This window comes from Athene cunicularia (assembly GCF_003259725.1).
Source record: "Athene cunicularia isolate RWA chromosome 5 unlocalized genomic scaffold, athCun1 chr5_part1, whole genome shotgun sequence".
Classification (NCBI taxonomy): Eukaryota; Metazoa; Chordata; class Aves; order Strigiformes; family Strigidae; genus Athene; species Athene cunicularia.
In genome coordinates this window covers 44,647,508-44,674,452 of record NW_020799101.1, presented here as the reverse complement: position 1 = coordinate 44,674,452, position 26,945 = coordinate 44,647,508, and the positions used below count along the sequence as shown (strand labels likewise).

At 37.7% G+C, this 26,945-nt stretch overlaps 1 protein-coding gene across 1 annotated transcript in view; it reads left to right on the top strand.

Annotated features, from left to right (window-relative positions):
- The window catches only part of EXT2 (exostosin glycosyltransferase 2), an 80,954-nt gene that overhangs the window by 32,482 nt on the left and 21,527 nt on the right, over positions 1–26,945 (top strand). The window contains exons 7-8 of the mRNA XM_026849613.1: positions 3,778–3,909; positions 14,933–15,122. Coding sequence (XP_026705414.1) covers positions 3,778–3,909; positions 14,933–15,122 — 322 coding nt within the window. The remainder of the gene's footprint in view (positions 1–3,777; positions 3,910–14,932; positions 15,123–26,945) is intronic.

Below are 26,945 nucleotides of genomic sequence, written 5' to 3'. Positions count from 1 at the left end.
ATTATAAGGGATTCCAGTCAATTCCAATCCATTGGACAACCCAATAATATAATGTATTTCTCATTCTCAGTCAAGTCATTCAGTACTCTACATTTGACTTTTCCACATGTTGGCAAAACCGTTATAGAAAGTAATGCTTTTCTGTCTTTCATCTTAGATCTATCCTAGATTTTCTGTTTATCTAGAAATTTAGAATGGGAAGAGAAGCTGTGTTTCTTAAATACCTGTTTGCAATTCCTGGTAAGCCATACAGCCAGAACAAGATCCCATAGGTTAACATATATTCATCTGTGTTGTTTTGGCAGTTGTACAAACTACAGGTTTGATCTCTATTTACAGTTTAGATTGCCTGTGACCTAAGCAATATTTAGGTGTATACAAAGATAGCATTCTCTACAAATCTGTGGTCCACATAGCATGTTTCCTTAGAAAATTCTGAAACCTCATCAAGCAGACTACTAGAGTACTAGAAGTTTAATTTCAGTTCAAGTTGAAAGGAATGGTGGCCTGACCATATCATAGTTGTAGAGTCTGTATAATCAATGCTGTGTGGAAGACAAGATCTTTAATTATGGATCATTTATTTCAAGATCCTGAAAGGCTTTCAGGTAGATGTAATTACTATGTTACTGATGCCATACCTTACAAATATTTCCCGGTGCATTAAACCTACTTTAGAGTATATAACTTTTAGTCTTCTGAATTCATAGATACAGAAAAGAGAAATGGACAGCTCAGGAAAAATTATGTAAGAATGCTAAGAAAGTTGGCATAGGAGTCGGAAACAGATATATCTCTTTTTTTGTCTTTTTTTTTTTTTTTTTTTGGGGGGTGGGGTGGGAGGATGTGTTGTGTGTTTTTTCTCCTATATCCCAAACATGTGCATGGGATTTTTATCCCCCCTACATATTTGTTACATTCCCACATAAGCTTTTCAACCATACCAAGTAGAGCAGAAAATACATTTCAAATGGAATTGACATACACCATCCCAATAGAAGACTTTCCCAAAATGTTTAGTGACTTAGCATGCTGAGCAGCAGACACTAGCAACCCATGCTAATCAGTTCTGCTTTATAAAAGCAAACAAGGTGGGGAGGAAGTAATGAGACCCTGAAACATCTGTTTGGAGACTTCGAATCCCCTTAGAAGGTTTTGAGTTCTGCCTTAAAGAAACACAGCTCCAAAAAATCGCAACCAACTGTGGGAACATTTTCTAGCTCTTTACAAAAAATTAATTACATAAATATTAGTTTAGAAAAAGTAAATTCTCTCTGCCCTGTTCTCCAGTCTTGCTTCTGCTATAAAGATGTAAACTTGCCTGACATTGCAAATATTTTTTTGACAAAGAGAAGGTAGGCCAGATCCATCCTAGTTTTGCTGAAGGAGGAAAACCAGCTTTGATGGTTATGAAGCTAGATAACAGATATTACAGTATTAATAAACAATTGTAGAGTTAGAATGCTATAGGAATGCTGTTATTTAATAACAATTAAATACACAGCCCTGTGTGTATTTCACACAATATCTACTTAATTGCTTTATAAAGTTATATGTTAGAAGACTACGTGAAATAATTTAGCCTTCCTACTTAGTGATGCTTATAGTACTGGTTCTAAACTGTTGTCTAATGTGAAAATGAAATTTGAAATCTTGTGTTCTTACTCTTGTTTATTTAGGATACTTGAGAGGTTAACTGTGATGGTGTTTTAGGATGGCAGACATTATTCTTACCTGTTTATATAGTTCTTCTGCTTTTACAGTTGGATGTAATATGCATTTTGTTCTGTGTTCTTGGCAATTGACATATTATCCAGCTGTTAATTTCCACCAGGGAGAGGAGGAGAGGATAGTGATTCCATCCTGGAATAAATTGCTTTGCCCTCTCTCTGGATGACAAGCTCCAGAGAAGTATAGTTTTTGAACATACTCATCAGTATCCTTAATAAAATTTTGAAATACTCTGAAATAGTAAGGCTTATGGTTGTTAATGTTTTCTCACAATAAAAGTAAGAGAGCACTTACCTCTTTCCTAATTCGCTTTTTTAATGGTACCATGGATTATTTCATTTTAAATTTTTACAAATCTATTCTGAAGAAGCTGTTTTACGAAATACCCATAGAGTAGATTTTTAGGGCCAGTGTTTCCACAACAGGTCTTTAGTTCTGAATCCCATAGCTTACACTCAGAGTAAAGTACAGGGTGGCATATGCTTGAATATGTGTAAGTTATCTTGTGAATTTGCATTTTCTGTACTTGTAATCTTTCCTGTACACTGTTATTTAGCCTGGGAATGCTCCAGCACAAAGTGAGTATGTAGGAATCACTCTGTCTTCCAGTAAAAAGTAATGACCTGCAGTGAGAGAACTGGCAACTTGTAAACAACATCTAAATGAGAGTTATTTTTGGTTCATCTTAAAGTCTGTACCTGCAGAAACTTTGTACTCCTTCAATAACTTAATATGCTAAATAATAATATTGTATGTTCTCATAGCACATGATTAAAAACACCCTGTCTGTAGAGCATTTTTGTTGTTTAAGGAATCCATAGCAAGAGTAGAATAGCACTTGCTTGAATTTGTGTGTTCTCTTCAGTTGTTGTATTCTTGGTCTGAAAACTTCTAAAGCTTCCAATTAATGAAAAAATGGTTTTTGTTTTAATTGTTCTATTACCTAGATGCAAACACATACTCTTATAGTTGATAATGAACCACTGGGAGAATGCAAATTAAATTACCTTTTGGACACTTCAGGATGCTAGGGTTTCTTAAAGAAAAATTTTGTGGAAAAAATTTTTACCTCTTGGGCCAAAACTCTTGAACTACATTTATTGGCAAAGTGTGTTTCCTTCTGGCTTGGATGGGGTCCTACAGGATCATTTGATGGTTCTAGGCATTTAAAAAGTACATTTATGTCTCTTAACAGAGAATCAGGTAAGTCAGCATTTTCATTCCCAAACCCTGCTTTTCTTCCAGCATTTCTGTCTTGTACAGAAACTGGGACAAGATTGAAACTTGCCAAACAGGACCTTTGCTTGAAAATGACTCATCTTTGAGATTAAGTGCATCTGTCTTTAAGAAAATCACATGCTTCATTTTAGCAGTTTTACACTGCTTGTGTTGTAAATCAGCCTAGATTAATATTTGTAGCAAATGGGCATGTGCTTTTGTGTAAATGCATGTGCTTTTGTGTAAAGGCATGTGCCTTTTGTGTAAAAATCTTAATATTTACTCAAATAATATTTGGTTTTTGGAAGATGTAGGAAGGTAATAGTTTGGTAGGGTTCATGAGTACTGGAATTCTCTAGCTAATCAGCTGTCTCTAATATTGATGTTAAAAAGTGACTTCTAAGTTATAGGCTTGATGCTTTTATTTGGCTCTTGAGCTGCCTTGTGGATTCCTTTGCCTTGGCAAAACTGAATGTAACAGCAATTTCTTCTGTTGTATGGTCAAACTGCTTTTGACATTTTTCAAGAGGAAAACATATGATAAAAGTGTGAAAAGTAACTGATTCCTTCAAGTATTCTCATTCTGTTTAATCACTTGCAAAGTAATGCTGCTGCTTCTTTTTATTGGATGTAGGTCCTGTTTTTTTTGGGGTGTGGGGTTGAGTTTGAAGTCTTCAGGCTCCCTGGAAATATCCTAGCTACAATAAACATGCCTCCTAATTTAATTTCCACCTGACATATAGTCTACAGATTGTGCATGGCAAGCCAAAATTGATTATTAAGCACTGGAGCTGTGCAATGTGAAAGTGAAATTTATTATCTTTACAGGCAAGGTGGTTCTGGGAAGCATATTTTCGATCGATGAAAGCAATTGCTCTTGCTACTCTTCAGATTATCAATGATAGAATTTACCCATATGCTGCCATTTCTTATGAAGAATGGAATGATCCCCCAGCTGTGGTAAGTAAATTCGTTTGATTTACTCATAAAACAAATTGTGGTTTTTTTTTTTTCTCGTATAAAAGGTATGTGCTATGAAACTTGGTAATAATTCTCTGTGTGTGTGTTTGTGTGTGTACGTGTTGTGTTGGTAACTTGCACAGATGAAGCTAATATATTTTATGACAACTGGCAAAATAACTACCAGTTCATGTCCTGGCAGTGAAATGCAAACTTTCAACTTTCAATATTGCATACACTAAATTGGTTGCTTGTTTATTTATTTATTTTTCATGCATGCATACACACATACTTCTTTATTTCTGTTAAATTTTGTGTGAGTTTAGCACTCATAAAATGCTCTTAAAAATGCATAACTGCAGTGGAAATAGTGGAAATACTGAAGATCTTAAACAATCTGCAAGTCTCTTTCATGTAATTCTGATTAAATAGCTAATTATTGCTATGCCTACAGTTTTCTACATATTATTTCTGTGTAATTTCTCTTATCAAGAAACTGATGTTCAAAGTTCTGCTGGGGCATTTTTGTTTTCTTAAAAAAAAAACTTTCACTGCTTGAATCCACCTCTGTTAAGAAACACTGGAGTATTAATTAACCTTCTGCACCAAGCAGCTGGTTCTGATTTTTTTACTATGTAAAAGCCTGCAGATGATTTTCACTCATAATCAGTTAATTTTCTTTGTGTCAAAATATAAAAATTAGTTTTGTTTCACTAATAAAAACAAACTTGTTAACTGTCTCACTTTATGGTGGTTTAGAGAGAGGTTTTCTCTGGAAGCTGAGTAGGAGTGCTCAGGAGTAGATTGTGTTTCACTTTAAACTCTTCAGGCTGACAGAGTGTGAACAGTTGCTGACAAAGAGTTAGAGGCTGGGTTTCAGAAGATGATTTTCCATTGCCTACCCAAAGGCATTAATAACCTACTGTTGTCATTGCCTGGAGGCAAAACCTTGGGATTTACCAGTATTTAAGGAAGAAATTAAGCTACACAGGATAGTACATACACTGCAAGAAGGGGATCAGGACATTTCAATGCTTTTAAGTTATGCTAGCAAAACAAGCACCTTGAATCACCTAGTGAAATGAAGAAAATTGCTTTAGCATTACTCAGCCTTTAAAGGGAATGCAAAAACATCTTCTGGGTTCTCTCTTATACTGGAAACCTATCCATTTCTAGGGAAGCTAATCTGAGCAAGAAGCTGGCTCCTTTTTTGTTTGTTTTTAATATATACTTGGAAAAAATATTTATATTAGTCATTCAACCTAGAGGTTCTTAAGCAGAAAGTTTATGACCACAGACACAGCAACATACAGACCAGAACCCTGGAACTGTGGGAGAACATGTAACAGCAGTACCATGCTAGGCCAGTACAAGGAGTAGGCAGGAATATTGTATCAATGTGCAATTGCAGAGAAAATTTAGAAAGCTGAGTGCAACTACGCAGGCTGGAATCTGTCCAAGACGTTGGAGTTAACACCTCATATCGTGACTCTCTCATACCACGAATGGTCAGTTCCTTGGTGGTTTTATGTCCCAGTTGAAAGAATTTGATGTTTATCCTAGTCTATGAAAACTGCTTAATATGTGCATGAATTCATTTCTTGCTTCGATATGAAACAGAAATGTCGTTAAAAGTTCCTTTATGGGCTGTGTAAGCTCCATATTAATCAGCAAACCAGAGTGCTTGTGACCCTTCCTCAAAGGGTCAGTTAAAGAAAATAGAATTCAGATCAGAAATTGTTCAAGAGCAGTTAAATTTGTAGAACAGCAGTACATAATCCAGTGATATTTTTAATTGGGGATTTTGATAGCTACTCTGAGCAGGTATGAAATTTCCTTCCATCAGGGTCTTTTTTTTTTTTTTTTTTTTCTTTTTTGTTTGAGCCAGCTAATACTGTTTGGTTTTGACTCTTTTTCTTTCATTCGAAGCAAATAACTGGAGTATTCTCCAGTTTATCTTGGAGATTTATTTTCTTTTTTTCTGTGCATATATTTTATCTCTTTGAGATGAGAGCATATTACAGTTGTGATCTACAGGGGAGCATATTTTTCGGAACAGCTAATTTCAGATAATTTAGAAGGTGATATATACACTATCTGCTAGTAAATTGAATAAGTCAATGCATTGAATAGTAATTTTAGTTATTTATTTATTTTAAAATAATTGCGCTAGTTTGAATTCCATAGTTGGTGTCTGCTTGTCAGGGGAATGATGATCCACTTGAGCCTGAGTATGTTTCTCATCTAAGGTGGTGCCTAATGTCCACTCACAGCACTGTTACAATTTCCAGTAAGCCTGGATGGAACTTTATAGTTGGAAAGCAGGTACATATGTACATTTGTGGTAGCAGAAGATGTCAACTGTATCCCCTAACTCTGATAAGAAGTTAAAGTAACTAAAGATGACTTGAATGTGTTCCTCATTTAGGAGAAAATTGTAAATAAACTCCCAAGACCGAAGCTTTTAAAGAAAAGTATTTCAGGTTGGTCACAGGACCAGGATATAGGTAACTTAAAATGAAGCACTTGTGAGTTAGCATTAATACCAGTGTGACATGTGTGAGTAACTGGGCCAGAACTGTACCTCCAGAACTTGCCACATGTATTCTGCCTTCAAACTCAGCTGGCTCAGCATGAAGTTCCTCTAGCTCTGCCTGCAGTTCATGTGGTGATGGTGTGGTCAGTAAGGGTTAGACGCAGTGTTCTATATGCTCTTGTTCCCATTATGCAGTTTAAATAGGAACGTGGAGTTGCAGAAAGAGTGTGTGGAAGCTGTAGGCAAATTAACAGTAGGTGCAGAGGTGCAATCACCATTTTAAGGTAAGGGCCTTACTACAATTAGCCAGCAATTTCTTTAGTCAGTACAAGGCTGTTAATAGAGCTCAGATCCCTGTGCTCTGAATAGTGAGGTTTTGAAAATGAGAGCATGGATTTGCCTTTGGAATATTTATACAGAAAATGCTATCTTTAATGGCTTTATGAGCTTACTTGCTAGGAGAAATACACCTTTCTAACATCAAGAAGAGCTTGCTGTTTTTGCAAGATCATCATGCAGAGGAGAATCTTTAGCTAGAAAGAATCCTTGGCCATCGTTGCTTACCTGCCTGCCTCCTTGGTTAAGGATTCTTTTTCTTTGTGTGCTTATAGGGGTTAGTTTTGCTTATTATGTCACTAGGATCCTGAGAAAAATAGAAAAATAGAGCTCAATAAAAATGTCCTGGTTGCTAATTGTTCTACTGCTCAGTTGTTACAGCTGCTTCAGGTGTTAAATAAAGCAGTAAAAACATTATTTCTGCTTTGACAATTAAGATAGCTCACAGTTCTCCAAGGTGCACATTTTACTCTGTTTAGCTATTTCAGCTTCATGAGTTTGCTTCCAGTTTTAAGATTCATCATCTGATTTCAGTCTATTTCCTGTGATCTCATGTACTGCCTGTTATGCTTATACTGCTTTTTAATTATAGTACAGTAGAATTGAATCTATTTTGAGTTAGCAAACATTTAACAGATTACAGCCTGTAAGTGTGCTAGATAAGAGATTTTGAGAGGCCTCAAATATTTGATTTAAGTAAGTTTGTAACAACAACACCTATGGGGAGAAAGCTGCATCTTTCACAGAAGCTGCCTGAAGTTTGTCATTTGCAAAGCAGGACTGGTAGGGACTTATGGCTATTTTCTGGAAATTTTCTTTTTGCTTTATTTAGAACTCTGAGACTTCAAATTAAGAATTAGGACATATCTGCAAACATAATAATGATTACATCCTCTTCAGCAAAACTGCATTGATCTTTGTATCTGAGGGGGTGGTTGTTATCTTGGACAGTCAGCCTAAAAGTGATATTCATGCATTTAAAATCAGTGAAGCATGTTCATGGTTAGATCTGTATATAGATAAGCTTTATTCCTGTTCCCAAGACATTTTTCAAGTCTCAACACAAAGAAACACCAGCCCACTTTGTGTTGTCTGTAGTTTCCCAAACACTTCAAACCGCTATAAGCAGATACTGTTGCCAAAAGAAGCAGTCCTGCACTCTTCTACAGTTGGATGATGATTTCTCTCTATATTCTATGTGCTGCCTTCTTTTTGAGTTCCCCAATTCACTTGTGGTGGATTAACCAAAATAATTTTCCTCGTGTAAAACTTACTGAGCAAAAGAAAAAAAGGGGGAATGGGTGGCAAGGGAGGCACCGGGTGGCTGGAAGGTTGCTTTTTTTGGCATTAGTTTGGCTTATATTGGCTCAAAATATTAGTAAGACTGTTGCCTGAGTATCTTCACCACAATGTGGATACAGCAGCAGTACAGGAGGGTGGTTTTCCAGCAGGAGAGGGAGTATAAGGTACACAGAAGATAAATGCATATGCAGTTAACTCCATACTTAGTACATTGCATTGAGGAAGTGATCCAGCAAATTTTATGTGTTTGTATGGATTGAATGAAGACTGGTTTGAGGTTTTTTTTTTCTAAAGAAAAAACCTACATTGTCAAGTGAATTATTTTTCTACTTATCCACTATCCTGTTGAGGAAGTGGAGGACTAGTACATGTAACATACTAGTATGTTATGGAACAGTACTTTCAATGGAAATGCACTACAAGATGCTTCCCTCTTTTAATGAAGAGGGGCAGATAATGTTTTTGGGGCCTGAAATTCGTTCCTGACCGCTCGAGTCCTTTACGTCTCAGATGGTCTTTTGCTGCAAGCACGGGAGTTTAATGCCTTTTGTGTTTCTTGGCCCAACCATTATCCATTAGGCAGGGGCAATCAGTTACGTTCAAGTAAGCCAGAAAATGACAGCTTCTGCGGTGTGCCTTCTGATGGTTACTAGTTTGGGGTGGATTAGAACTAATGACCTGGGTTTGAGATGTGATCTGTTATCTTCAATTAAGTACTTTGTTATGCTCTAACAGATGTTAATTGCTTTCTCACTTGCGCCTCTTTGTAGATTATTTGAATTCTCCTCCTACTTTGCATCATACCTTGCTAATGTATATGTGTTTCTGAAAAATCAGTAAGATGGGTTTTTTTCCAGATTTCTTTAGTTGCTTTTGTTGAAATTCTTTCAAGCCTGTTTATAATGTAGACCTATAAAACATTAGAGGGTTTTTTTTGTTAGGGACTGCTTTTGAGCTTTGACCTTGAATGATACAGACCATAGTTTAATAATCACTTGAGAATATCACTATGCTGAACAATAAACATACCAGATTTTATTTCTCCCAGTGAGACAGAAAACAGCACCATCATTTGGTTTAAACTAAAGTAAGCAAATTAATTTAGTGCAAAAAGTGCCGTTCATTTAGCAAAGCCTAAGTAGGATGTTCATTTACAGAATACTTTGTGGGCTTCTGCCAGTTACCAGGCAGTTGGCACTTAAACAATTAAACTCTTTCTAAGCAATTTGAGTAGTATTTTACAGTCTCCAGATAAGACACTGTTATAACTGTACTTCCATCCTCATCTTCAAAGCATTAAGCAAATAATTAACATTTGCTTTTTTAGTTACCTGTAAATGAGAACAAACTAGCACTTTTCTGGGCAGTGCACGCCTGGTATTTTTTCCATAGAACAATATTAGGTTTCGGTTCCTGCTGTATTTCCAGTTATCTTGTGTGATGGTTTGAAACAGCTGGTTGAAATTTTGGTGTCCTTACTACGTTAGAAGATAGGTATTCTTCCTTACACTAAATTTTGGTTTATCAATATGTTTTTCAGTGTTGATGTTATGGACAAGTTGAGTATTCAGCTATAAATAGCGATATTTTTGTGTCTGTGTGTGAAACTTGATTTTACAGTTGGTTCTTCTACTTACTAGCCCAGATATTAGGATACTTCTCTTACACAGTGGTAGATAACCTCACAATTATCTTATATTGTGTGGCTAGAATCTAGCATGTAGGTTTATTTCCATTGTAAATGATAATTTTTGAGACATGAACAAAATTTTTTGTTTGACACAATAGGAAACTGGATTTCAGGTATTTTGCATGAATGACATTTTAGTTCTTAAGACTGAACCTAACCATTTAATACTGTTGGCTTTTATTTTCTGTAAGAGCTTTTTGCTTTGTCTTTTGCTTAGAAGTAGACACCTAAACATACAAGTGAGAGATATGTTTTTAATCTTAAGGAAGCTGGTTTTGAGATGCACCCAAAGAAAAATTTTGCAGGCCAGAGGTGAGGTTCTTATCACTGTTGTTCTTACCTTGTTCATTGCACTGCCTAGTGCCTCCTGTGGCTTCATAACTGTGCAGCTTTATTGTATGTAATGGGAGTGATTAACTGTTTAAAAAAAAAAAAAAAAAAAAAAAAAAAAAAAAAAAAAAAAAAAAAAGGACACTGTGTTGCATTGTCCTCTTTTCAGTACTCCCTGTCTTTTCTGGCTGTGGGAGGATGATAGGTATTTCATTACTCAAGAATGAATAGGTAGAAACTCCTGTGTGTCTTGTGCCTAAAATTTTTTTTGAGGAAGGTTTCTAATCTTCATCAAAACATGAAATGGTGGCCACTGCAACTTGGTTTGTGATTCTGCAGAACGTAAGCACTACGGTTGGCTCTGGCGAAGTAGAGGGGGTTAATTCCTTTGGGTTTGCCCTATGACCACTTGAGGATGGGAAGCATGATGAAATACTTTCTCAAAGTATTCAATAGAAACTTATCATGAATAATTGGAGCAAAATAGAATAAATCAAGGCGCTTTTTTGTCTGGTAATTCATAATTGAAACCACATTGAGGTTGGTTTGATACTCAGAACAACCCAACTGAAAAAGCCTTGCCCACAGAGGCAGGGGATACATATCTGTTTTGCTTAGATGTATAGAAGAGCTGCTTACTGTTTCAGTAACACAGTGTTGTCCTTGCTTCTGCTTTTAAAAGACAGTGAGTTATTTAGACTGTATAGTTTCACTAATACGTGGTTACATCAAGCAGTCTAGTTGCTGAAAATAAAATTCACAAGGAGGAAAACCCACTGTCTTGTTTGTGAGAGCAGTGAAATTCTATTCTTAAGTTCTGTTGCTGAGTTTTCTCACTAAGTGACAGCTGGGAAATTCTTTACTCTTTCCTATAAATATGGCACATCTTATGCAACCTTGTTTTCCTAGAGGGCATTCTGCGATGCAGTTTGTGTCTGCTATGTCTTTCTTCAAGTCTCTTTGTGATACTCAGTGTACACCCAAATAAGAAGTTTTGGGGTAGGATCCTGTCTTAGTTATGTCTGGTGTTTTGCCAATACCTTTGAGGCTCTAGCATTTATTATGTTCTTAGTCCGGTTATGTTCACTGATGTCCCAAAGCTCCCATCTGTCTCTTTTGTATCCTGCTAAGAACCGTCTCTTTAAAACTTCTCTGCTAAGTTGAACCTGAAGACTCCACATCGAGTCCAGCCTTAAGCATCCCACATAATGAGAATTCAACTCACGTGATACCTTGTCCTTAATGTACTAACTTTTCCTAAAATGCAATCAAGTTGTTTTTAATCACCACGGAGGGCAATATTTGATGTTTCTATAGTAAAGGAATGTGCCTTATTTCTAAGGCATTATTATGCATGCACATGTGTGGAAAGCATTCCCAGGGCAGCTGCAGCAGTCTGAATCCTTCCCTTTATACGTACCCATTCCTGAATTCTCCCCTCTCCCCAGCTTTAAGCTGTCCCTAAGTTCTCACTGTCATTCAGGTCAAACTACTTTGGATTTTCACGTGAACTGCAAAGAGCTGTCAGACAACTGAGACTGTGAGACTTAAGTGACACGAGATTACTCTTAGGAAACTGGCATTTGAACTTGATCCTTTTTGCCCATAAAAATGATTCACAGCAAACAACCTATTAATCTTAGATTAATTATCTCGTCTCTTCTAATGATATTAGCTGGGAGGGCGAGAGTGAAGCTTGTCTTATCCATAGCTGAGTGTCATCACGTTGTTAAGGAAAGGTGATGGATGATCAATCCACTGTTGCAGTTTGCTCTTCTCTCGAAGAGTGAAAGTTCCTGTGAATTTCCATCAAGAATGTTAATAAAAATGGGACTGGAGCAAATGTTCCTTCACCACTTGGTGTCTTGAGCAGTGACTGGGAGAACCCATCCCTGTGTCATTATCCATTTCATGCTTTGCTGCCATAATGGAGATTTAATTAGGTTGCTGTTGAATTAATTGCCTGTATGGTTTGCTTTTTCCAAGCAGAAATCTGGAAGACTTTAGCAAATTATGGAGGCTTGAATTTGCCCGATTTCCTGCAGAAAGTGGGGTCAATAGGTCTCAGACTGTAGACACACTCTTCAGGCAGGCAGCAGGGGGTTGGCTCTTAATGGCACTTGAGAGATGCTTAATTGCCTTTTTGAAATGTTTTTCTCAAATGAGAGGCATGGTTCTCCCATCCATTAGTGTGTATCTACAGGCTTTTCCCTTGCTCCATCATCCTTTAGTAGATGCATGAGCAAAACCACCTCAAAAGTTGCCTTATTTTTCCTAAGTTGTAACCAGCAGGGGAGAATTTTCATGCCTTTGAAAGTAATAAAAGTTGGAATTTAAGTATTGTACCTAAATCTTAGGTTTTTAAGAGAAAATGTGATGATTTTTTAGGCATGTATGGATGTGCTCACACATGTGTATCTGTTTTTTTTTTCTTTAAGTACCTAAAATAGTCTTAGATGATAGAAAAGGAATAATACTTTTCCAAGGATGATATAGCAAGTAATTTATTGTGAAATGTTGTGGCTAGAGAGAAAAAAATTGCTGGAAAAGCTTCAAGTGCGAGCCATTAATTTAGGTGGCAATACTGACCCGTAACTAGTAAATACAACACTATCTATAGATTACCAGATATTTCTTCTTGTAGGGCAGAAACATAAAATTTTCTTGGTATACTACTGAGTATGATGTTAAACCTCTGCTTCAAGTATTAATGAAAAGAGGGTTCTGAAAGTTGTTCTAAGAAGCTGCTCGACATTACAAGGGTCATTTGGGTAATAGCAGTCTTGGAGTGGGAGTTGTGTGGAAACAAGTTTGTAAAGCTTTAATGAGAAAGATTATGCTCTGGTAACATTTATATTGTGATTTGCTGTAGGAATTACTGAAGCTGGAGCAAAATCAGAACTCTGTCCCCATCTGCCACCAGTTGTCTTGTAAAATTAACAGAAGTATACTTAAAAACTTTAATTTTAGAAAACGTAATAATCTGAAAGCAGATTTGTCTCTGCACATATCAGTTGCTGAAGTAATGTATATTTTCTGAATTACTGAGTGCAGTCCTCTGCTATCACAGGTAACCATGTCTCATTCATGAATCTAAGCTCCGTGTTATACTGTTACTATTTCTACATTATCCTATTACTCCTGTTGGGTAAAAACTGGAACTTCATGCTTTCCATTAGGAACCTCACCAACAGTTTGTGTTGAATGCTTCTTGTACCAGACCCAATAAAGGATGTGTAGTTGAAAATTAGTCTGCCTTTCCAACTATTTCAGGAAGTCTCCTTAAAGTTATTACTTCTACTGACAAATCCTTGCCTGGAACATCTCCTTAGACCATCCTGGATAAAATAGTGTGCCAGTGCTGTGCTTAACTTTAAGTGTCTCTTTTCCACCTCACATATTTATCCTCCCTTCAGTGTTGATACATTTGTATCATATTCACATCATGCTCTTTTCTCCTTTACTAAAATAGTTGAAATGTTCTGATCTCTTCTAGTAAATAGGCTCTCTATTCTCCCCCTCCTTGAAGTTATTCTAGTTAGAGGTGTCTAACCACTAAACATGAGGAATGTGATTGCTGGGTGTATAAAGTAACCCAAAGACTAAAAAAGAAAATGGAAAATTGCAGAGTTTATTTCCTGCAAATATGAGCTGATAACTTTTGAGTGTGTAAAACTTGCTTTCCTCCTGATACAAGCAGACTCATGGTATGAATTTAGCTGGAGATTCTCGCAGTATTTCTGTAAACTGCTGACAGTTATTAACTTCTTATGAGTGTTCATGGTTTTTACAGGCTAGGATTCAAGATTTCCCTGCAAAACAGCATCACTCAGTTTCTGCTTTCCCAACTCCCCTTTTCACCTCGCTTTCCCAACTCTTCCCCTTTTCACCTCATCCCAAAAGGTCTTGTTTTTCCCTTTGCTTCTGTGTCCGACCTCTGCTTGGAACATCAGCTGGAATGGAAAAGTTGAGACTGAAGTGCTGGCACTTTCATTCCTGTTGAAGGGTCCCTTCGCTGCTCCCTCCCCCATGTTGTCGGCTCCAAAGAAGGCTGACACATTCAGTGAGAATTTAGTTGTCTGTCTTGTCTTTTGCCAGCTGAGTTGGCTGCCTTATGCTGGCAATGTATTGAAGTAAGACCTTTAAAGTCTTAAAAGGGATGCCCTAGTTAAAATTCACAAGGAGTAGATAACTCTCTGAAATTCATCTTTGCATGTCACACGTCTTATATTTTTTAATGCAGTAGGTGTTTTTTTCACCATTGAACAAACACAGTTTTGTGGAAGCTAGTACATTATTCCTCTTAGTGCCCATTTTTGCCTTTTTTGTTTGGGTATTCATTTTATGCCAGGTTTATGGTTTTGCTGCTTTGATTTTACTGTTAACTCTTTTTTGCTTCTAAAATTGTAGTGCTGATTAAGTTTCTCTTTGTTTATTGAATCCCGACTATAAATATAAATGTCTTGAAATAGTGATTAGTATATGAGAATTGAATCACGCTAGCTGGGTTCAAAATTCACTTTGGTTTTCCTTCTCCACAAATCTGTCTGCCTCTTCCACTATTTTTTACCTAAAGCAGCTCGTTTGCAACATTACAGCTAGGTAAAAATGAAAATTGAATTAAGAAAGATAGGGGAAGGAAGGTCTTGAGAAATTACTGAAGTCCACCATTGCCAGAATTGAAGAGTCAAAGTGCTTCATTGAGCAAATTCCAAACCTGTCGGTTAGGTCCTGGCTATGTGAATTACTCCCTACTGTAATAATTACTCCTTACTGTGACAAGTAACTTTAATCAAATTGTTTTCCTGTTTTCTTGTTTGCCTTCACAGAAATGGAGCAGTGTAAGCAACCCACTCTTCCTTCCACTGATCCCACCTCAGTCCCAAGGTTTCACAGCCATAGTTCTGACCTATGACCGGGTGGAGAGCCTTTTCCGAGTCATCACAGAGGTGTCTAAAGTGCCTAGTCTATCCAAATTGTTAGTTGTTTGGAACAACCAGAATAAGAGTCCACCAGAAGGTAAGACCCCCTGGTAGGTGAGGTGGAGGAGGGTGAAACTGGTGGTAGGATGTTACAGAATGACCTCTCTTCTACTTCATTAATTTATCTTTGAAAAGCATTTAATGGTTACTTTTGAAATAATAAATTTGGATTTTTTTGGCAGTATTTTTGAAAGTGAAATGAGTAAAGCCAAAATAGATTAAAAGAAAAAACCTTGTCAGTGGTTGTGCTGCTAACTTCTGAATCGAAGATGACAGATGCAGTAGTTACAGAAACATTTCTGTCCTTAACTTTATTTTGGGGAGTGGTAAGGAGAGACCCATCTTTGATTTGTAAGTGCTTGGTTTTATTTCTCTGTAGACACTCTCATAGCAGTGAATACGACTTTTGCTAGACTGTTTTCTAGGGCAAATGTAGTTCAAAGCAGCAAAGTAGTTTGAATGCTTGGAACTATAAAATAAGTGAATATTTTGACTAATGAAATGAAAACTTGGGATATTTTGGGTGTCTGAAAAGAAGTTCCCACACCACCAGAATATGTTTTGAAAATGCTACAGCTAGCCCAGGAAGACTTTTTAAAGATGTTTCTGTTTCCAACACATGTGGTACTCTGTTGCTCTTTATAGTCTTTATGAGTGAGTCTGGTGAAGTCTACATGATATTTTAAATTTTTTTACTTCATGGTTATTGTAAAATGAGGGCACATTCACAGACCATTTCCCAAATGATTTAAATGTGTAGGTTTTGGAAGAAGATGTGGTTTCAAGAGTATATTAATGACTCCAGTGTGAACTCAGTGCTGTAAATCTCTGAATTAATTTGTTTAATTTTCAGTAGCTGAGGTGTGCTTTGCTGGCAGGGGTACCTGCTGGCCTGGCATGTTGCCATACTGTATCCCCTCGTGCCAGGACCTCAGTCTCCAGCTGCCCAGTCCTTGTTACTTGCTGCCTATGTTTTCAAACCCAGGATCCTAATCCCAAATTTCTCTGTCTCCTTCCATGTAATGCCAGTGCACGCACCATGGCTGCTCTGTCTCTCACCAGCTCCCTTTTTTCCCAGTCCTGGGCTGTCTGCCTCATAACACCATGCTGCTCTTACTCTTCTCCCAGGTCCTCAGCTGGAAGCACAGGTCCTGACACTGGTGAATTCCTTTACAAAGTCATCATGGAGTAAATGGGAGAGGCAGAAGGCATTGCCCCATGTAAAGAAGGCAGCTAGGCTTGGCCTGTGGTAATCCTCTCCAGTGCCAGACAGCCACTGCAATGCCAGTCATTTTATTTCCATGCTTATTGCTTCCTATCTTGTGTTTCTTCCAAGTACACTAGTACTAAAATCCTGAGCATTGTTCTGGGCAATTAAAGCTGCCTCTTGTCAATCTTGATTAAATACTGTAGATAAGTAGCTGTAAATGAGTTTGTTTCCTGTATGCTGTACGTATAAATCTTGTCATTCTCATCTGAAAATGTGGTGATTTTGTGGGACAAGAAGAGTTGCCTTGTAGGAATATGTGCTCATAAACCAACGCTATATTGTGGATTCTTTTGTATTCTGTAGTGAATGAAGCGTGTTGTTAGGACTCCTTGCTTTGTAGTTCTCTTTTCAGAGGCTTCAGCTGCTGCAGTTTTCCACTCCTCAAAGTTAGCTGCTCTGCATAGCGGCAAGATACAATGTAAAAATTAATCCCTGACCACTTGTCTCAATTTACCATCTTCTAAAAACTTCTTAGGGCCAAGCTATTGCTACCATTCACTTGGCTCATTTGCCATTTTGGCAACTTGCTCCAGTTTAAAGCAGAGTAGCTTTACTGTTTGCTTTAAAAAGTGTTCTGTAATATTACTGTGCTAAACACCTCAAGTTTAATGCTTTATTAAATGTTTTGCAATCCTTCAGAGTGAGAATTGTTACATATAAATTGATGGCAATTGGAATTTTTGCAGTAAGAAGCTTCTTCTAAAAGCAAAAATGCTTAGTCTTAAATATTCAGTTATGTGAGCACTGAATGCAGGTGGATTTAACCAGATGGGTTGTTTCCACATTTCCTTTGAGTGAGTCTGAGATACAGGAGAGTGAAAGCAAACCAATCATTAGAATGGTCTTTTTTGTTAAACCATTCTATTAATCTTACATTTATAAATTCTTGAAAATTAAAGTGTGTTTAATTTTTTTTTACCCGTAGAGCTTAAAATTGTGGGTTTGAGAGCACAGTTGAAAACATTGGCGGTTTTGCCCTTACATTGGCCTAAGCATCACACTGGAGCAAATAACTATTTGATTCTAGAGTTTCTTGTCCCTTTACTGCTGTTATAACCATTGTAATCTTTTGGCCTATGGCTAGAGAGAGGTCAGTTTGATTAAATTAACTTGTTTTATTCCAGATCCATGCAGGGCATTCCACTTGGCTCTTCAGCCAGTCTCTCATTCAGTCTGTCTATTAGTGATTCTAATCCTTGGACTTCAAAGCTTTTGCTGTTTATAGCCTGTTAAAGCCAGGAAGTTTCTGATGGATTAGAGCAAGGAATGAGTTTGAAGTTTGTAATGTGCACCACTGTCACTGATAAAGTCTGGTTTACTACCCTACAGTAGTATCTGCACTTTTATGGCTATTCACTTTTAATTGGTTATAGTAAAGCTGAGGTGCTTAACCTCCTAGAGCATCAAGTGCTGTATTTTCTGGTCCTTTCCGTGTAAGGAACGTGTTTTGGTACAGAAGCAAATCTTGGCTTTTGTTGCTTCAACCCTTTGTGTGTTTTTGTTTTGTATGTGTAAGGGGGGGGGGTTGAGAACTACATGTGTAGTCTGAGCTCATCACTCTGCATTTCCTGTAGAACCAGTGAAGAGCAACAAACACCTCCATCTAACCTGCATTAGGTATTTATTTTGGGGAAACTGTATCATCCTTCCAGAAATAGCCTTTTTTCCTCTACTGAGTGTGAAGGAAACACGAGGTGACTAGTACAAGCTTAAATGACTGATCTTTAGTCACATAACTGTCTGCCCTGAGTTCCTACTTGTTTTGCCATACTGGTACCTGAACATAGTGAAGGACACATGGGCTGTGCCACAAGGTTCTTGACAAATAAAAATTAATGAGCATTAAAAACAATGTTTCAATTATTTTTCTTGGGCAGATAGTACTTGTAGGTGGGACACTGACCAGACACAACTTCTGCCTGTTGAGTGGGAACTAATTTCTTACTGATCCTGTTTCTGTGTCTATAAAATGAATACAACGATACTGTCTTAGATAAAATGCTTTGAGACGTATAGTCTAAAACTGTTATGTAAGTATCATTATTCACGATATTATTAGATAGGTGCCGAGATTTCTAATTAGAAAGTTAATGTCTCTTTGAAATCAAAGTAAAATATAAATAATAAAAGAAACTGCTTTTTATAGGTTTAAGTTAATCTGAGTACCTTCAAAACATTTACAAATATGTACGTATTGTGGCTATATGACCAGCAGATTAACTGGTTATTACCATTTTACAGCTCTACAAACAGGTACAGAGAGTGTTCACCATCACTCCATAATTCAGCTTCAGGGCAAGGAATTGATTCAGGAAGGTCCTGTGCTTTGGCCTTCATTTCACCTAGTTGAACACACTGCCTTCCCACACGTTTTATTTGAGAGATATCATAGACGTAGGTATGGATAAAGGGGTGGAAGCTTTACTGTGCATTTTAAGGTCATTGCAGAATCTGTGCGCCAAAGTAGGAGCACAGTGCTTTGGGTGAGGCTGGAAACCAAGGGTCTAATCTCTTGGTTTTGAACCCAAAGTATGAGCAGTGTCTTAGGAAAAAAAAAAAGAACTGCAACAGATGATCAACACAGCTGTTTGATGCAAACATTTTGAAGTTTTCAGAGGGCTTATGATGGTAAAGATGTTGGATCTTATGTGTGAAATAACAGAGAAAATATCACGATTATGATTTTAATCTGGAACCTTAGAGCTTTATAGAATCATCTTGCTGATCTTAAGCACTCTCTGGATTTAGGGGATGTGATCTCTGCTCTGTGTTTGGCTGAATTTTGCATATATTCTCAGCCATGCAGGGCATGCAAGAAGCCTGTCAACCCATCAGTACTGTCAGCTGGCTCATGACTGCATGTATACTATTAAAAAGATTAAAAGCTTTGAAATATTACAGGAAAAAAAGAATATTTTTTTAATCACTTACTCCACGTCCATTAAAATAAACATTGTGGTCCAAGTGCCTGCTGCTGGGAATATTTGTGTAGACAGGGTGTTTTTTCATTTTCTCCATCAGCCAAATACTTTTGCCCTTTCATTTATATTTGTCTAAATTGCTAGTTCTGAAATTCAAGAAAATACTCTGTGATAGAGATTTTCAGCGACATTTCATTATGTTTGTTTCAGACAATTGAAGAAACTATTTTGTCCACCACATAAACGGTATTAGAATGTATAAATGCATTACTGCTAATAAATAGGCAACAAGCTACAAATCATATGTGATAGCTTGATTCCTTTTTAGGTTCAGTTTTATAAAAATGAAAAGCGTATTTTAAAGAACGTGTACTTTGTGTGGTTGTGTCTGTGGTTCCTGAAGCTAAGGTGCTGATAAACTTGGAACAAGATACAGACTATAAGGTGTATGGGTATTACTGCAGTAATCATCTTTGTATTTCAGTTTGGTGCTATTAATGGACAATATTGATATAGAGCACTGGGGATAAGGAACCTGAATATCCTATGGATTACTGTATCTTAAAGTGTTAATTAAAAAAAAAAAACCTAAAAAATCTTCAGTGGCAGATTTTTTTGCATACTGTGCCTTTAATAGTCAGCACTGGTGGAAATGTTTGTTTTAACTTCCCTTTCAGTTTTGAATTTGGCTTCTTGACCATGGACTTGGAAAATGACCATTTTCCTTGATTAGCTAGAGAACTATTTCATGATGGTTTTAGTCTTCCATGAATCATCTTAACAAACATTTTGCAATGTTGTTTCCCAAGAAGTCTGAAATCTAGCTTAACAAAACTGGGCTCTAAATAATGTCCTAGAAACCAATATTCTGTTATATATAAAAGGAATTCTGTGCATTGCTGTAGACCAATATAAACATTGTAATGTAAGTAGAAAACACCTGTTTTGAAAAGATAGTTCTAAGTTGAAGCAGTTGAAATGCCTGGAGAGACCTTTTCAGTCAGCCATAATTTGAAGGAATTCTGGTAATAAATAGATGTAACAAAGAGATGATGTTGTTTCTGACAGTTTTTTCAAACTTCAGATTCCAGCTAAGTTCTGCCTTTCAGTCTTGGAGACTGAAAAAGTACTTGCTAGGCTTCCATCATACATGTTCAATGAGTTGAATTCATAAAGACTACTATAGACAAATTAGAATGAGCATCAAATAAAAGATTTTATAAAAGATCAGGTATGAGAGTTGAGCATAGTGAATATGGGATTCTGTGCAACTGCAAGTACATAGAGGAATGTGTTTAGAGGTGTTTCCTGCCAATTTTTTATTGATCTTAGTCTACCTTGCACAACTTCTGGAAAGGTTTTTCCTTTTTATAGTTCCAAATGGGCTCCACATAAGTTGTGGGAAGGCTGAGCTTAATGAGTAAGTACTCTGGTGCTAGGTTATCAGCAGTCATAAGATATTCCTAGCTGTTGTTACTGAGGAAGTAAAACAGGAAAAGCATCGTTGTATGAGTCATCAAAATGCCTTTATTTAAGCCAATAAGTGGATCTCTTTCTAATTTTAATTTGTCATACTACTTTTAATACTGGCAAGCATTCAGTTCTTTCCATCAAGAGTGTACACTGTATTTCCATCTCCTCCTCTTTATCTTTACCTGCTGCTTCCAATTGCAAATGCAACAAACCATCCACATTCAAGTATCACTTGCTGAGCTCAAGATATTCAAGTATCATTTCTGAGCTCGATACTACTCAGAATGGGTGTCCCAACAATACTGGTTAGCTCTGTACAGCAGCTCTATTGATTTCTCACTTTCTTTAGGTTGAATGCTGAAACTGGAGATGGATGATTACTAATCAGAGCAAGTAACACATTTTTGTCTGCTGGCTAGATAGATGACAATGCATCTGTTGCTAAAGGACCCCTTCAGATATTACTAACTTTTCAGTTTCTTAGAAGCAAGGATACAAAGAATGATGCTATTTAACAACTTGATGGTGCCATTTCTCTTTGAAAAGAGGTAATAGGCTCCGCAGAATTATTAACTCTGTTATTTTTAATGATCCCTCTTTTATGTATGGTGTAACAGTTCATTAAGAGCTGAGAAACAGGGATGGATTTCAGACTAAGAATTCATTTTTATATATAAGCATTTTGCAAGCTTATGTTACTGACGTTTTTGTTACAGACATCTGATGGCAAGCCTAGGGGTGTGTGGAAATTTAAAGGTTTTTTTGGTGTGAGAGGGTATTCCTTTAGGCTATAATGAAGTTGACTCTCTCATGATTGTCCTCCCTTCTCTTCCTTATGTCTTTCATGTAATTCACTGGGAGTTGTAGCTGAGAAATGCATATTTAGTGGATGGGTTCTTTCGCTGCACTTATGTGAGTGTTTTAAATGGGAATGTAATTACAGCACTTTTTTCATCCTGAAGTTTGTGGAAATCATCCTGAAATCATGCTTGAAAAACTTACTGCGAGATGGAGACTTGCAGGACTTAATGGTGGGATTGTGGGCTGCTCAGAAATACAGCCATGTATGCGGTGGTTAGGGATTGGAAGCCCATTGGAAGTAGAAGCTGCTCTTGGCAAAATTGTGAGACTGCTGATTTTGTGTTTAGAAGACCACATGCTGTTTTCTATGGGCAGCTCCTGCAATCAGTGCATCAGTAGTCCTAAATAGGATGAAGTGCCAAGAATACCCTGAGTCTTGTTGCCAGAGAGCAAGTGTAAGTGGTGTTCAGGCTTCTCTCATAATTATTTCAGTATGATGTGCAATAGGAGATGCTTGTAATTCTCTTCAGACTCCGTATATACATGGGGGTTTTATATACACTCCAGAGAGCTTTATTTTTATATTTTACAACTGTCTTCTGCTGCATCACAGAAAGTCCTCACTGGTTTTAAAAGTAGTAAGAATAATTCCCAGTCCAAACATGCACTTTTACTTCTGTATGCTTAAAAGTTCTCATGCTGTCACATAAGATGTCATTTGCCTTTTTGTCTTGGGCTATATTTATATATACTCTGTTAAATGATGCTGTGTCCTCTTACTGTAAGAATAAAGCATGCGTTTTTACCTTGGTTAGAATAAAGTTTACTAAACTGAGAATTTCCTCCATATATGTTTTGCTAGTTCTGAGGCTTCTCATAACTTTCCAAGCAGTATCTGAAAATTTGGAACATGGTATTAACAGAAGTGGCAGACCCTGTCTCTGACTTCTCTTTAAGCCACATTCCTCCTGTGCATAAAAAAAGAAAAGTACAAATACTCTTGTGGTCTTAAATATAGACAGTTTTAACCTTCCTGATAGATTCTGAAACTTTGACTTCTGAAGTAGCTGTTGTCTTTTTTTATTGACTATATATTTCTTTTGGAGTTCCTGCTGCAGGACTGGTTTTGAATGCTTAGATCTGGTTGTAGTCTGCTGTTCCTTGTGATAGTCATTTCTGGCCAGGCTGTCAAAGTGGTTACCCAGGTGTTGTCATGACTTCCCCTGAGCACTTCCATCTCTGAAGGTGCAGCAGCCTTCAGTATCAGATCAGCCTCTAGGCACCAAGTAGCTTGCTTTCATTTCATGTGCTGCAGAGTAACTGATACCCTAGTGTCTTATTCAGAGTTTCTCCAAAATGTTCGTATTTTCCGTTCATTAATTTAAGTCCAAATTCAGAAGCTTTATATCATGTTTCTTGAAGCACAGATACTTTGCAGTCACAAAGCTCTCTTTGAGAATTGGTCATTTTGAGACACTTTCCAAGACTTTAGTAAATTATGTGTATTTAACAGGGTTTGCTGATATCTGAGATGCATGCTGATTATAATTTAAGATTACACCTTTATTTTTCATATAATTTTCATTACTTTTTCTTCTGTTACTGCATTTTTATGCAAGTGGCATGTGTTAGTAGGTTATCAAATGGTTGATTTTTCTGAAGAGCTAGAAGTTTAAAGCATCCATGCTTGCTTTCTTTTCTGAAGAATTATTTTTCAATCCTAGTGACTTTTTAATTTTAATTTTAATTTTTCTTTCAGTGTATTCCTGCACTGAAATAAGATCTTTGTTGAAATTGGGTTGTCTTTTTTTTTGTCTTGTGTAGCAGATGTGAGAGGAAGAAAAGCCCCAGTAAAAGAGTATTTGACATGTATAGAATGTGAACTTTGTTGATACTTATAAATACAAATTTAGAAATGGGTACATACCTATGGCAATTCTGATTGCTGCTGAAACACTTGTGACAGCAAGAGTGTTTTGGGGATCTAGCAGGCTGCTTAAAATTATTTGATGCCAATACTGGGATTATGATTGGATAGTTATAGTAAATTAGCCAAAGGTCTTTAAGTAGCTTGCAAGCATTAAGCAGTCTACAGTCTGTATGAGGCCATGATTTGTGACTTTGTGAGGTGCCTGAAACTGTCTTGTAAATACGGATACTTGCATGTTGTATGGTAAACCAGTAAGAAAGCTGTGAGTTGACTTGAGAGTACTAATTTGCAGTAAACGGTTCCAGTCGTTCAGTGTTACTGCCTCCTGAGGTTAGAATGACTAGTAAGACTAAAATTTTTGGAATTTCAGTTGTGGCCTACTGGAATCATAGTTCAGATTATGGTTCAAGCAGGGGATTTCAAAGACCTTACAAAGCTGAGAATAAAATGAGCTCATTGCACTGTAACTAGAGTCCATGGCTCTTGAATGCTTTTGTTGTGGCCCCAAGGCACTTGCTGTATCTCCCCAGCTGCTGGCTGACTGTGACTTCCATTGAAGCCCATCAGGAGCATGGCTGAATCCTTCTGACTGGCTACTAATCAGTATCACAAGCCATTCAAGTGTGCATCAGTGTTTGGTCTGATGCCTCTTGCCTTCTATTAGAAGGAAAAGAGGTGAGTAAAACTGGACAAGAACCTGCGTACTTGTCAAATACAGGCCATGATTTACAAGACCACCCAGATGAAGGTAGATTTTTACAGTCACTCTTTCAATCTCACAGGAAAAACCTCAGGGTAGGAAACTGAATACAAATTTTGCCAGTAAATATTACTCTGTATTTCTTATCCTTTCTTTTGGCCACCCATGCATGCCAACCCTTCTTTCTAAAATACAGCTCCAAGAAAAACTGACTTTTGAAGACTCGTACTGTGGTTTGGAAGTACTGCTTTGTTTTCCCAGTGAAGCAGTGTTTGGACTCTGGTGTCTTTAAGCAGTGTGAAACTGTTTTATTTGAGTGTTGTGTGAGCTGTTAAATCTGAGAGGCCCAGTGGCAATGAGGACGTGGACACTCATTCCAGTGAGCAAGTTCTACTTATACATGATAGAGTGGAGCGACTTCTTTTCCGGTAGTAACTATCTTCCTAGTGCAACAGACTCACAGTGGAAAGAGGGTGAAGCTGTCTAGGAAGCAGACCTAATTTTGGGTCATTATGGAATTGGAAGTGTGTGTGCCTAATTGTATCATGTTGAACCCATTTATTTTTGGTGTTTGTCATCCAGTGTTCTTCAGATCCTTCTGTTGAGAACACTTCCAGAATTTGATTATATGTTGTTATTTACAAACTAAAACAATTTTCTCAGGATTTCTCTTATCTTGGCTGTTACAGTGGCTTTTTTCATTGACACCCATTTTACCTTCCTCTTTTCACTCTCAAAACACACAAGCAAGGATCTTATTTCCTTGTGCTATTCTCTGAATTTCTGTATTCGCTCCCCATGTCCTAGTAGTTTACATTCAAGCTGCCTGTTCTCATCCTGACGACAGTCAGCAATCTCACTGGTCATTGGTTCACAGTTTGAGGCAGAAGGGGCAGTAAGGTCATCTGGGTTGACCTGTAAATCATGAGTCACCACATTACCTTTCCTTTCAGTCCAGTGATTTCTAACTTGAGTGCATCTTCTGTAACATTGCCCAATCTTGTTGAAAGACAAGATGTACAGAATCAGCTGTAGTCCTTGTTAACTTCTTCCAGAGGTTAACCACTGTTGCTATTAAAAATGTCTGCCTTATTTATACTTTGAATTTGCCTGGCTTCAGATTTCGGTCATTGTTTTTTGTTATGTCTTTCTCCAGTTGGTTGAAGATATGTGGCATTTTTCTTCCTGTGTAGACACTTGTACATGTTAATCAAATCCACTTTTGGTTCCTCCTTTTAGTAAGCTAAACAGATTGATCTCCAAGTTCTACCATAGGCATTTTCTCCTGCCCTCAAATAACTTGTGGTTCTTTCCTGCACCATTTTCAGTGTTTTAACATGGTTTCAAAAATACAAAAGCCAGAATCAGTGTTTTAGCATCTGTCTGTGTTTGTATATAGGGAAAATTGCCCGTTTCTTACTGCTAACCTATCTACATATGCAAAAATTGCATTAATCCATTTTGCCTCAGCAGCATGCTGAGAACTGATGTCCACTCTGATCCCTTAATCCTTTTCAGCAGCTACTTTTAGGGAAAAAGTTGCCTTGGTCCTGGTGCTTAACTGTGTGTCAACTTATGTCAGTCTTTTGTTCAAATGCCCCTACTCTATGAAGCAGTCCAAAGTACTCTGTATGACTGTATCGTCCTCATTATTTTTCAGATCTCCAGGCTTTGTGTCACTTGCAAATTGCACTGGCAATTTATATGTTTCAGACCACTGATGCAAATTTCAGTGCCTTCAGGCCCAGGGACAGTTCTTACAGACTCTTGCCACAGAATCACAGAGTGACTGAGCTTGGAAGGGGCCTTGGGTGATCTTCCTGTCCAGCCCTCTTGCTTGAGCAGGGTCACCTCAAGCAGATTGCACAGGATGATCTCCAAATGGCTTTTGAATATTTCAAAGGGTGGAGACTTCACCACCTTGCTGGGCAACCTGTGCCAGTGTTCGGTCACCATCACAGTGAAAAATAGTTTCCTCGGGTTCATGGGGAAGCTCTGGTGGTTTGGTTTGTGCCCATAGCCTCTGATCCTGTCACTGGGCACCACTGAAAGGAGCCTGGCTCAGTCTTCTTTACACCTTCCCTTCAGGTATTTGTACATACTGATGAGACCTTCCCTGCGCCTTCTCTTCTGCAGGCTGAACAGTCCCAGGTCTCTCAGCCTTTCCCCACAGGAGAGATGCTCCAGCTCCTTCACCATCTTTGCGGCTCTTTGCTGGACTCTCTCCAGCCTATCCATGTCTCTCCTGCACTGGGGAGCCCAGAGCTGGACACAGCACTCCAGGTGTGGCCACACCAGTGCTGAGCAGAGGGGAAGTGATGCTTCCCTCAAGGTGTATCCTTCTACACATTTTCATTTGACACAGAGAACTACTTACAAATTCTATGAGCAGTCACTTTGTAGATTTAATGTATTTTTCCTTATTTTTCTTATCATTTACCATTGTCATCCTCTCCATTTCACCAGTGTAAGAAACTCAAGTGTTCATCTCTGCTGTTCACAAGGTATTCAGTCTCGTACACAGAATCATCTAGGTTGGAAAGGACCTTGGAGATCTAGTCCAACCATTCTCCTAGCACAGTTCTCACCTACAGCATATCCTTAAGCTCTAAATCGACCCTACTCTTAAACACCTCCAGGGATGGGGACTCCACCACCTCCCTGGGCAGCCCATTCCAATGCCTCACAACCTGTTCTGTAAAGAAATCTAGTCTGAACTTTCCCTGGCGCAACTTGAGGCCATTTCCTCTTGTCCTGTCGCTTAC